This window comes from Camellia sinensis, chromosome 3, assembly GCF_055761805.1.
Source record: "Camellia sinensis isolate YWXY chromosome 3, ASM5576180v1, whole genome shotgun sequence".
Lineage (NCBI taxonomy): Eukaryota > Viridiplantae > Streptophyta > Magnoliopsida > Ericales > Theaceae > Camellia > Camellia sinensis.
Window position 1 is genome coordinate 21271292 of NC_138963.1, and position 13295 is coordinate 21284586.

General features: G+C 33.6%; 2 protein-coding genes across 3 annotated transcripts in view; both read right to left on the reverse strand.

Moving 5' to 3' along the window:
* Positions 1 to 2406: 2406 nt before the first annotated feature.
* Positions 2407 to 13295, reverse strand: part of LOC114310196 (F-box/LRR-repeat protein At3g26922) — a 28337-nt gene continuing 17448 nt past the window's right edge. The window contains exons 3-4 of one of the 2 annotated variants that reach the window (XM_082919243.1): positions 3177 to 3583; positions 2407 to 2787 (exon numbers count right to left, since the gene is read on the reverse strand). In XM_082919243.1, coding sequence (XP_082775369.1) covers positions 3200 to 3583 — 384 coding nt within the window. In that variant the 3' untranslated portion in view covers positions 2407 to 2787; positions 3177 to 3199. Of the gene's footprint in view, positions 2788 to 2876; positions 3584 to 13295 lie in introns of those variants that run through there. The other variant, XM_082919242.1, reaches the window with a different exon arrangement.
* Positions 3670 to 5146, reverse strand: LOC145822377 (uncharacterized). Its single transcript, XM_082919244.1, has 2 exons — positions 3940 to 5146; positions 3670 to 3818 (listed from the first exon to the last, which is right to left on the reverse strand). The coding sequence occupies exons 1-2, from the start codon at positions 4207 to 4209 to the stop codon at positions 3681 to 3683; spliced, it is 408 nt and encodes a 135-aa protein (XP_082775370.1). The 5' UTR covers positions 4210 to 5146; the 3' UTR covers positions 3670 to 3680.

The window sequence follows — 13295 nt, forward strand, 5'->3', positions numbered from 1 at the left end:
TTCTTCAGGTTCTTATAACATGTAAGGGGGAGAGTGAGAATGAGAGAGATGGTTGTAATTTTTTTTTAATCTTCCACGTTTTTTCACATTTTTTTTTCAATTACTAAAACTTATTTGATTGTCTCAAAATTATATATTTGATTATTATAAAACAAACTTTTTAATTAATTAATTAATGTGTATTTTATTTGTTGTTGAACCAAATAAAATAAAATAAGATTAAATGTATATTTAGCTTTTGTTGTGAACCTTAAAAAAAATAAAAAAATAAGTTGTTAACATTAAATATATTAAAAAAGAAAGAAAAAAGATTGATGGTATATTTAGCAAAAACTTAAAAAAAAAAAAAAAAAATTGTTAACATTAAATATATTAAAAAAGAAAGAAAAAAGATTGAAGGTATATTTAGTTTTTGTTGTGAACCTTTAAAAAAAAAATAGTTGTTAACATTAAATATAAAAAATAAAAATAAAATAAAAATGAGGATTAAAGTGGATTGAGGAAAATCCATACCCATTAAGAAATGGGGAGGGTGGTACCCATGGAGAATGGGGAATGTGGAAAATTTATTATAAGGGAATGGTGATGGGAAATTAATATCTACCCCATTAACCCCCATTGCCATCCCTCCTTGCAGGACCCCCATTTTTCAAAGCAAACAGCATAATAATCATAAAATGATTGTTGATGAACTATTTAAATTTTGTTACAAATTTTGGGGGTGTTTGGGAAGATGGGTTTGAGGCTAATATAGTCTCAAATTAAAAATAAGCCAAAAAGCCCCCAAATCAATCCTTTTATTAAAAAAAAGAAAAAAAAAAGAAAAAGTGCAGCCGCCGGATAATGTAGGCACAACCTACACTGTCACATTGACAAAATGTTCCATCACTTGGTTATTTACGATTTTGTCCCTTTACACCAATTTAAAAAATTATAATCTTAGGGACAAATTTATCATTTTAAATTCAAACATCATTTCAACACATTTTTCAATACAACAACTCAAATAAAAATCTATCTCACCTTCACCTTTCCAAACATAAAAAACTAAAATAATCTATTAAAATAATTAAAAAGATAAAAAACTTCTAAAATAGCCATTCCCTAAAGGAAGCCTTTATATTTTCGTACTTTGTTTGCTGGGAATTTTTTGATACAGTGTCTTTCGGAGTATGAGACAACTTTGGTGGTTTCAAGTTTCCCATGATGACATTGAAGATGACGTCGACACGAGTTTTCTTGGAACAAAAGAAGCAAGCATTCAAGAACCATTACTCAAATATTCTGTAGAAGATTTAGCCTTCGTTTTGGAAGTGGATTAGTTTTTTAATTTTTTGACTTTTTAGTTATTTTAACTTGGGCTATTTTAGCCTAATTTGGAAAGAACTTTTTGACTTTTTTAACTTTTTTTGTGAGAGAAAATTGTAATGATTATGTGTTAGATTTGATGTTTTATTTTTTGTGGTTAAAATAGCCTATTTTGTTTTTTGTGGCTATTTTAGCCAAAAAAGCCTAGCTTTTTTCTTCCCAAACGGAGCCAGGCTAAGTTTGACATTTTCAAAAAAAGTTAAAAAGTCAAAAAATTATTATTCTATTTAAGTCACATTATCTCATTTAAATCACATCACTTCTCTACCACATTATTTCAAACTCAGCTCATATTTCATAAAAAATCAAAAAATACACTTATTTAGAACATCCCAAACAATTCCTTAGTGTAATCCATTTATTCTCAGACTTATATCTCTATTGCATTATTTTAAAGTTGTAAAATAGTTACATGAACTCATCAACAAGTTATACATATTAATTTGATCATTATAATTTTAATTATATATTTTTTAATGACATACTGTTTTTCCTTGGACAAATTATACATATTAATTTGATCCTTATGATTTTAATTACATTTTTTTAATAACATACAGAAATGTTATTGAGGTTACTAAAGTGAGTACAAAAGTAAACTGAGACTTCTCCAATGTAATGTGAAGAATACAGTGGTTCATTTTTGCACCACAAAAAAATTCAGCAAAATTATTGAAGTAAGAAGGACAAAAATTGCCAATGCTAACACAAAAAATCCAAAAAACTATGATTATGATTCCACAGAATGTACTCTGAAAGTCAATCTTAATTTTAGTGCACAAGACTTTTCTCAATGCAGGAGGCTGATCAAATATACGTGTGCCATTTTGGAAACATGGTAAAAAGTCACGTTTTTGAATAAAATGTCTAAAAACGTGGCTGTCAAAAACGCCAAAAAAGTCATTTGGCAAGTGCAAAAAACGCAGCCATAAAATTACAAATTAGGGCTTATGAAAAAAATAAATAAATAAATAAATCTCTTATGTTGGGTAAGGGTATTTTAGTCATTTTAATTTGATTTGACATCATAAATAAATATTAAACTAAAAAACAAACAGCCAGCTTTTTACCAAAAAGCTTGGTAAAAAGTCAAAAATCAACTTTTTACTAACTTTCCAAAAGCCAGCGTAGTCTTACCTCTACATGTAAAGAGGTTGTTTCTAAGTCATATATTATTTTATTGTTGTGTAATTGTTCCTTTCTCCTTAATTGGTAGGAGGGGCATAAAATTTGGAGTGGAAGGATTGAGCAGCCTCTGACAATCATAAGGTTTTATTGACACTCCTAAGGTTTTATTTACATCATCTACTCGACCAGAATGACTTTAACAAATTGAGTTCTTCAATTGATGTTGGGCTCGGTAAAGTAAACGGTTGCTTCTGTGGTGCTGATAGTGAGTGGTGATTATCCACCTGGTTACTAGAAACACAATACATACATATAGACAAATATTTCAGCGACAGATACAAATCAACGATTTCTAAAAAATGAAAAAACAGACAGGGCAGTAATATGAATTTTTTTTAATTTGCCAAAAACAATCAAAATTAATGAAAATTAATACTAATTTAAAACACAAAAACACCATCAAGTTAGATCTATGTTGTGTTAGCCTTTAGGGATTCCTCAGGAGGCAGTCTCTGAACTTCGCACAACTGTGTATAGATTCTTGTGTGACGCTGTCAATTGTTTGACATGATTCACTTGGGTAGGTTAGGTAATCAAAGCAAGTTCAAGTTTCAAGACCACTCCGTTGCGGAATGTTCTAATCAACCAAATAAAAAAAGTTCACATTAGAAGATTCTCACCTTTTGGAAAATGCACAGAACTTTTAGATAAACAAGATCTGGGCACGAGGGGAAGCTCTGGTCAAGAGACACACTTGTTCTCGAAGAAACTCTCTCTGATTAATAGGAACACGCCATTGAAACATGAACACACCTACATATAGTTCGGGATCTTCAAAAACCACTGACATGATCTCTAAACTCACGGTCTTTTCCAACAATAGCTTCACCAACTCCATCTCATACTTGTATCCAGAAAAGTACAACAACTCAATAGATTTAAGCTGGAGTAGAAGACTAACTTGTGGTAACTGTTCTCCAGCCTGTGGGTTGATCTCTATAAATTCGCATGTCCCACGGGGACACAAAGGTTTTATATCCATTGTAGGCAATTTCTTGTGTATCCCAGTCCAACAAGACAATCGAAACTGCGTTGCATAAAATGCTAACAATGTTAGAATTTGTTAAGAGTAGAAAAAAGAAGACAATATAAAAGCATGAGTAAAAAACTTACATCAATTTTAATCAATCTTCCAAAAAGGCAAAGAAGGAAACCATATTGTATTCTTCCTTTAGTTGTTGTGAACCCATAAGATAGAATTCCTTGAGGTTCTTGAATATAGTACATCGTTTTTCATTCCTATAATATTCTTCGATTACGAACTGTACAATTTCCAAAAGAGTGTAATTAAAAAAGAAAACACACAAAATTAGCAACAACAGAGAAATTATATGGGTTTGACATGAATAAACAAGCCGTTTCAGATTGACATCTGTACTGTACCTGAAGAAACCAATCATTAGCAGCAAGACCCTCAACCTGAGCTAGTTGATCCAGCAATATTCTAACATTGCTTTTCTGCAAATCCCAATTCTCCAAATCCCAATTCCCCACATCAAAAAGATTTACGCCAAGAAGGCTACAAGAATTGTTAAGCCGGAGAATATTCAAGCAACGCCAGGTCTTCAGGGTCGCTAAATTGGGCGCATCCACTTGTAATGTAGTCATTTCTCCAAGGTTTTCCCGATAAAATACAAATTCCTTAAGAGCCATACCCGAGACCTTAACGTTGACAAGACCATATCAAATTTGAAGAGCTAAACTCTCAAGTAGCAAACATGTAGACATAACAGCTTCAAGTGCTTCATCAGTAAGTTGAGATCGAAAAAGAGTGAGCTTTTTCATAGATACAAAAGGTGGTGGTGGTGATGGCGGTGGATTAAAGTCAACGGAGGTCATTACCAATTGTTCTAACGATTCAATATCATAAAATGAATTCGGCAATTGAAACAACCTGGGACAGTAGGGTTTTACAAACCAGTAGAACTCGAGAAATCTAACGTGCTTTGAAGCGGCGAAATCAATCCAGCTTTCAATGTCAGGGTTGAAGGAATCGGTAGTGGAATCACCAACCACGGTGATGATGGTGAATTTTCGAATTATAGGCTCTTTGTGAAGGCTAAGACACCTATTGACAAAGCCATAGTCTACGACTGGTTCGGTGGTTGAAGAAGAAGGAAAAGGTGGAAAATCGAGAACGGGGTTAAATTTCCAGAGATGACGCCACCTGTTCGATAAAATGCCGGTTTGAATCGCAAACTTCATCGGCATGAATGAAAGGATGTGGAGAATGACTTTATCAGGTATAGCACTAATACGATCAACTTGTTCTGCCATGGAGTTCGTCTGATTATGATGGGGGAAAGAAAAGAAGAGATAGCAAAGAGAGAGAGAGAGACCTGACCTGATCTTCAGGGGACCATATCAATGGTGTATGTCCATCACACCTTCTGCATGGTCTCAACGATTTGAATTGCACTCGCAGGTGGCAGCGTCTTCTCCTCTCCAACCTCTCAATCCTAACCCTAACCCTAACCCTAATTCCAAACGAATATCTAACCTTTTCTGTGGTTGTTACGTGGCATGAGGAAGGACACGTTTTTCTAGCTATATTTGAATCGGGATTGTCTCCCTCCAATTGGCAGTCTACGTGAACCGTTCAGTCTGATCCTTCTAAGATTTATTTCCGTTGGTTTGAATTGTGTTTGGTAACGTTTACGTTTTCAGTTTATATTTACAAAAATTTTATAAACTGGTTTATGTTTATTTTTTGTTTATTTTTAGAAAAACATAAACTAAAAACGCGTTTGGTAATTGACAAAATGTTTAAAAAATTTTAAAAATATAAAAAAGAGTGAGAAATGGCAAGTGGTGGCAAGTGGCGGCGGAAGACGGTGGTGGAAAGTGGTGACGGTGGGTGGCGGTGGGTGGTGGGGGGTGGGTGGGTGGGTGGGTGACGGTGACGGTGGCGGGTGGTGGTGGTGCGCGGGTGGTGGGTGGTGGTGACAGGTGGGTAGCGGATAGCAGGTGGTGGTAGGTGGTGGGTAGGTGGCGGGTGGTGGGTGGCGGGTGGGTGGGTGACGGTGGCGGGTGGTAGCGAGTGGGTGGGGGTGGTGGTGGTGGTGGTGGTGGCGGGTGGGTGGCGGATGGCAAGTGGTAGTGGGTGGTGGCGGTCGGATGGTGGGTGGTGATGGTGGGTGGGTGGGTGACGGTGGCGGGTGATGGGTGGTAACGAGTGGGTGGTGGCGGTGGTGGTGGCAGCGGCGGGTGGTGTGTGGTGATAGTAGGTGGGTAGCGGATGGTGGGTGGTGGTGGTGGTGGTGGGTGGATGGGTGGATGTGTGACGGTGGCGGGTGGTAAGTGGTAGTGAGTGGGTGGCGGTGGTGGTAGGTGGTGGTGGCAGGTGGGTGGCGGGGGGTGGTGGTAGTGGGTGGGTGGGTGACGGTGGCGAGTGGTAGAAAGTGGGTGGTGGTGGTGGTGGGTGGTGGTGGCAAGTGGGTGGCGAGTGGGTGGTGGTGGTGGTGGTGGCGAGTGGGTGGCAGGTGGGCGGTGGTGGTGGGTAGCTGGTGGTGGCAAGTGGGTGGTGAGTGGTGGTGGCAAGTAAGTGGCGGGTGGTGGTGGCGGGCGGTGAATGGTAGTGGCAGGTAGTGGGTGGTAGCGGGTGGATGACATGTAGGTGGTGGTGGTGGTGATGGCGAGGGGTGGGTGGTGATGGCAAGTGGGTGGCAGGTGGGTGGTGGGCGGTGAGTGGTGGCGGCAGGTGGTGGCGGCGGAGGGTGGGTGGTGGGTGGTGGCGGCGGATGACGGTGGTGGAAAACGGTGGCGGGTGGTCGCTAATGTTGGGTGATAAAAAAAAAAAACTGAAAACTCAAAATGGAAACACATTTTTTGTGTTTTCATTTTTTGGCCAAATTTATAAACTGAGACCACTGATTTATAAATCAAAAATTTTACCAAACAAGTTTTTATTTGAGTTTTTAAAATTTTTGTAAATATAAACAGAAAACTGAAAACGTAAGTGTTACCAAACGGCACCTTAATGGCAACTCATAATTATTTTATTTTTGTAAAAAGTTAACATCAATAATTTGAATTGTTTAATGTGAATTATTTAATGGTAACTCATAATTATTTTATTTTTGTAAAAAATTATATTAATTTTGTAAAAAATTATATTAATGGGGCATTGCTATTTACTTGATCAATTCATATTTTTGTCAACAATATTTAAAAAATCATATTTGCTATTAATAGAAATGTGAATTCATTAAGTGACTATCGATATCTGACCGGCGTGATTTTTTTACAACGAATAAATTCTCGACAAGTTTTATTCATTAAACGGTTCAGATCATTGATTTGGACTCAGTGGTGGGCCTACAAAAAGCCTAACAATAGAGTCCAATCTGATTAGGACTGCAGACAAATAAGTGTAGTTTTTAATTTTTTACAAAAATGTGTACAAAAATAAAAAAGTGATGCGATCCAAATAAATACACTTATCTAAACTAATTAAAGTACACGTGTTTTGCACGTGGCTGTTTTGGTCGAACTCATTTTTTCACCAATTGTAGAAGGTAGTATTCATGGATTTAAGTAAATTTTTGAGAAAATTTGAGATCAACTTTTGCAAGGTACTATCTGTATATCATTTGAAAATGAAATTAAAGTTAGACAAAATAAAAAATATGAATTAAATGCAATCAAAATTCTAGAGCTATTTTCTATATTACAATATTGGAGATAGTCTTGTGAAAATATATATCTATCACGCACGCCAAAAAAAAAAAAAAAAAGTATGAATTAACATATGTGCAATCGTATTTGCATTGTATAATCAAAATATAGGCAAAAGTATAGTTTTAAAAAATTAAATCAAAGAAAGTGGTTGTTATTTAGAATTTTGACAGCATACATGGACTATTAAAATACTATGCAAAATAATACAATTATAAAAATCTAAACAAAGAGAAAGTATATAAAAATAACTTGTAATACAAGTATCTTAGCCTAAGAATTCCTCTCTCTCTCTCTCTCTCTCTCTCTAAAAAACCTCCTTCCCAAGCCTCACTTTGGGGCCGGCCGGCCGCCGCCTTTGGCTATGGAGGTCGGCTGGCCCAGCTCTTTTATTGTGTTTGTTTGTTAGATTTCCGTTTAATAAACTTGATTCCCCCATTATTTTCCCACCGGTGACATGCGGGCTGCCGTAGATTTGGCTTGGTTTTTTGGGGTGTTTTGGTGAACGTTTTGGTTGTTCAATGGGTCGGCAAAGAGGACGACCCAGATCTGGTTAGGTTGTTCACTCGGGCGCTTCTGTGCGAATGGAAGTTTGAGGGGTGTTCTCAGTTCAGATCTACGGAGGTGTACGCCGTCCAGTTGTGTCTATGGAAGATTTCATTCGAGCGCTTCTATGCGTATGCGAGTTTTGAGGGGTGAACGTCGTCCAGTAGTGTGGTGTGTTTTCGTTGTTTGGGTGGTTTCGACCATAGGTGTGGAGAATTGGAGATGGCAATGTTTCGACCATATGAGTGTGTGGGTGTGTTCGGATGCTTTGAGTGCTCTGTCGGTTCAGCAGCTTAGTTTGTAGCAGGTATGCTTGGAGATGGCGTGGCTGGGCTAGACTGGGTGAGGTCGTGGATGGGCTTTGGAAGTGATTGCAGCAGGTTAGAAGAGGAGGGTGAAGCAAGAAGAGGAGAGTAAATGGAGCAAAGGAGCAAAAGAGGATCGGTGTAGGAGGATAGGTCACGGGTGGTTGTTGACGGCAATGGAGCCTGTATAGAGGTAGAGTGCTTCAGTGTAGCTGTGTATCAGTCTGCAATGGATGCGAGTAGCAGTAGTAGGGGTAATTTGTACTTTCCGAATCTCTCTCGATGCATGCCATTTTCCTGTACCTTTAATTTCATGTTGTTAATGAAATTTTTACTTTGCCGATCAAAAAAAAATATATAAAAATAACTTGTAAATTCTTGAGATGCAGTACGAAACCGGATGTGTCTCCCTCTATGTAGATTTGAACATATGCATACAACTATAAGATTCAACCCAAAATATTCACAAAATTTTTGTGTAGATTCGAACAAATGGATATAATACTAAAATTCAATCAAAAATATTTACAGCGGTCTAATCCATGATGGTCACTTGTAAATAATATGTACAACAGTATGGAAGTAGATGAAGGAAATAAGAAAGATTTTATAATTCAATCATCAATTCAAAAAAATAGGAAGACAAGTTTGTTATAGGACTTTTGGAAACAGAGGAATAGGTAATTGATCATTTTTTAGTGTTAAATAAATAAATAAATAAATGTTAATGTTAAGAGAAAATAGAAAAAAAAAAAAAAAAGACATTTGATTTATATAGAACTCTTCATAATTTTTGTGCATGATAAAGTGGTTGGATTTAAATCCAAAACCTTTTAAATTTAAACAAACACCTATTCAATTCAAAATAGTGTCTTTTAACTGTACAATTTTTAATTTGAAATTTGAAATTTAAATGCAAAATTTATTTAATTTTTAATTATTTAACAATAACAACACATACATATATATATATATATATGTGTGTGTGTGTGTGTGTGTGTATATATATAAATAGTCGGTATTCGTGGTAACTATAAATTAAAATTTTGAATTTCATCATTTCAATATATGATTGAAAGTATTAGGAATTTTTTGTTGAGAAAATCGTTGAAAAATCCAATCTAAGGAGGGTATAAGATATCAGATCCAGTGGTTATTTTTTGTTGGTGAGAGGCCCACCATTTGTGAAATAATTTGATGAGAAATCCTTTTGTTGTTTAGGAGGACATTTTATTTCCAATTTTACCCCTTATCTATTTGTTTAATTTTTTTGACTATCCATTCAAATATATTTTTATCTGTTTAATTTTTTTGACTATTTGTTCAATTTTTTACCCTATTTGTTCAAATATCTGTCCAAATTTTATTATCTGTTCAATTTTATATTCTCTTTCATTTTGGGCTACATCCCCCTATAATGTGAAAATAATAGATTGAGAGCTGTGACAATGGAAAATATAAAATTTTAGTACTTTTAGTATTTTTTATTTTGTAAATTAAGAGTTATTATAATTCGTTCCTTGAATCTATCAAATAAAAATTTATTTTCATTAATTTACCTATTGCTCTTATTCTTGTAACCGATGAAAGAGCTAAACATTGTGTACTAAGCAAAATACATTTGACATAATAGTAAAAAAATAATTTAAAGTTAACTATTATTTCATAGTAAGTTATCCATCTATTGAAGTTGTATCATCATGCCCTTTCAAAGCATAAGTTGTGTTGTCAAATTTGTTTGCGTTTCCTTTTTTTATTATTTGAAATATTTTCAATATATTGTTTTTGTTGTTCAGGTGTAATCTGGCATATTAATTCCTTTGTCGAGCACAATGTTCTGAAATTGCATCTGTGATGCTTCCCCGATCGAGCATCAGTGACAAGGTCTTGCAAAAGTGGAGGGACGCAGCGATGAGGCTTTGGAGAGTGGCGGTGGAGCTCAGGGTTAGGGTTCCGGCAAAGGCTTAGGTTAAGATGGTGAGCTGTGAGGCTGAGATAGTTTGGGAAAAGAAAAAGAGAGAGTCGATTTCGGAAGAAGAAAAGAGAGAGAGAGAGAGAGAGAGAGAGAGGGGGGGGATTTGCGGCGTTGTTGTTTTATTTGTTTTTCCATTGTATAACATATATATATGTGTTGGAAATTTCCTAAAAGTTTCAAAACTTTATTTGTATTTATTTGTATTTGTATTTGTATTTGTATTTGTATTTATTTATTTATTTATATACTCCTTTTAACATCTTATTTGTTTGAATTTTAAATAAGTATTTGGTTGGAACAGACACCAAAGAGCCTATTTAAATATGACTCTTACTCAGGAAAGAAAAACGACGTTATCTGTTTTCTCTCTCTTTTCTTCTTCTCTTTATAGTGTTTTTATATTTCATTTTTCTAGGAAATTGATACATTCTTGGCAAATTCTTCTAGTGCAACTGTTCATTGTATCAGATCCTGTAAAGTTTTTAGGTTGTATCTTGGAGTCGTTTGTGATCATTAAAATCTGCACGGAGGGAACGCATAACAACTTTAGGACAGCGTCTTTGATGTACCTCTCACAATCACACAGATTATTTTCTGAACCATTTTCTTCATCTTTTACTTATTCTGTTATATATATGTATATATAATTTTATTGAATTGTAAAAGCCTATGTTTTAGAATCTGTTTTGCTTTCAATTTTATTCTATAAATTGATTTAAAATAATTATTGTTCAATACCCATAACAATATATACATGGATAGTTTTGTCATTATATTAAAACTTGTCCTTATGATAAAATATTTTAGAATGTGAACTTTTGGGTAAAGAAAATTCAAAATTGGATTTTATGGACTAAGTGCCTTTTTTTTGTTTAGATTTATTTATTTATTTATTTATTTATTTTTGTAAATGATTATATTTTTTTTTGCATGTATGTATATTTGTATTTATATTTGTATATATATATATATACATATTTTAAGAATAGAATAAAATTTTAATTTTTAGGAATCCGCGTTGAACCACGTTCAATTGACAAGAATTGGTGGTGGTTATTTGGTATTCGGTAGTGGTGGATCAAATTAAAATCAAATTTGTTTACCTCCCCTCTGAAAAAAAAAAATGTTTAATGACTATGATTTTTATCAATTAAAATATAAATGCAATCTTGCAGGCTTGAGTACTGTCGTGTTTGTTTATAGTGCATAATAGTGTGTTCGTTAGTGCAGGCAATGGTTGGTAATCCACGCAATGGTTGAACATGCAACACGTCTGTAGATGCAAATTTATATTATGAAGGGTATTTTGTGTATTGGAAAAAAAAAAAAAGTATAAAACAATCAGGGTGACTGTTTGGGAAATTCTATTTTCACACACTTAATTGTTTTAGTATACACATTTAATGAAATATTATTTTAATAACAATTATACCCTAAATTAAAATAACTATAATGGACATTTACTAGCATCCATAATATTACATAAAAATATTTCCTATACACATCTTTTAAAAATAAAAAGATCTACACATTTTGAGTAAAAAAAAATTAAACCCTAATTTTTTCATTATTGTCACTTTACTTGCTACACATTCTATACTGCTTTATTACTTGTAAAGCATTACTCTCATAACAACTTTCATATTGTTTTAATCTCTAGATTTATACTCTATTAATGGTGAAAAAGTTAATTTTTTTTGTGCATAACTTTTTTTTTTTTTTTCCCTTTCGTGGTTTTCAGTTGGACAACCAATGCAGAATTATTTCATTATATTTAAACATCAGCTGCCGAAAGTTTTTTTTTAAAAAACAAATTTGTCGAACTAATCACTTTTATTCAGAAGTTAAGTTTCGAATTAAATGTATAATTTCGGAAAACTAATGCTGAAATTTTCAATTCGAGAAACATAAAAAAAAAAATTTAAAATTAAAAAAAAATTGAGAGTTTTATGGCAATAAAGTGCACATAGATTTAGAAAATGGTAAATGTAATAACAAAATAGAAAGATGCTTCATATTCAATAATATTTTGGAGGGGTTTCGATGATGTTTTTAATGGAAATTCAACAAGATCTTCGATGTAGGACTTTGTCTTCACTTCACACTATGGTCTTGAATGGTCTTCATGTGGGTCTACAAATCTGAAAGTAAGGTCACTCAATAAGGGCGTGGAAATGAGAGTTGAGTGGTGTGTGTACAATGATTATGAGTGAATGATATAATTGTAACTTTCAGTGTGTGGATTGAAAAAATTAATTAATAATTAAATTAATAAGTGCGTGTACTGAGAGAAGATATATACTGAGGTAATCAAATGTGTGAAAATAAAATTTCTCTGGGTGTTGTGTTGTGTTTTTTTTTGAAATAGTTTAGATAGATAATAATAATAATAATAGTAGTAGTAGTAGTAGTAGTAGTAGTAGTAGTAATAATAAATAGTAGATAGTAGATAGAAAATGTCTAGGCTTTTAGAGATTTTTAACATGGTAATAGATAGATGAGATATGATCCAGACCCCAGCAAGCCCAGCACCTCCACACATTTGTGAGAGAGGGGAGGAGAGAGAGAGAGAGGAGAAAAAAAAAAGAAAAAAAAAAGAATAAAGAAAAAATATAATGTGGGATCATAAATCAATTGAGAGCTGTGAGGGTCAAAAATTGTTGGGCAAGTATTTTCCTAGACAGATAGATAGATAGCATATCAGTGCACTTACTTAGGGATTGCAAAACAAACTCTAAAGTGTTTCAACCCCAATCACAAGGAAGTTTAACCCAAAAAATTAATCAAGGAAAAATTAGAACATTGAAAAAATTGTTAAAAAAATAATTGTCAGTGTTTTCCAAAAAATACTATAAATTTATATATATAAAAAATTAAGACTTTAATTATTAATACTAATAAAGTTAATTATTAGTTTATAATTAATTCTTAAATTATACATTGAATAGAAATTTTTCCTAAAAAAAAAATCACATCACTTACGTGGGCAAACAAAAATGCCCTTCTGTACATAGAATTTTGAAAAAACTATATAAAATCCTATGGAAAAAATTAATTAATTCTTAACTTTATCAATTTAAATCATAATATTTTAATTTATTTTCAATTTAAATGATTGGCTTATTTTCCTTAACTAATTCTGAGAGGAAAAAAAATTATTTTAGCCATTAAACTCAATGAAAAATGACATTTTAGATAATTCTATATTTAATAATAAAATTCAATATAGGTATATA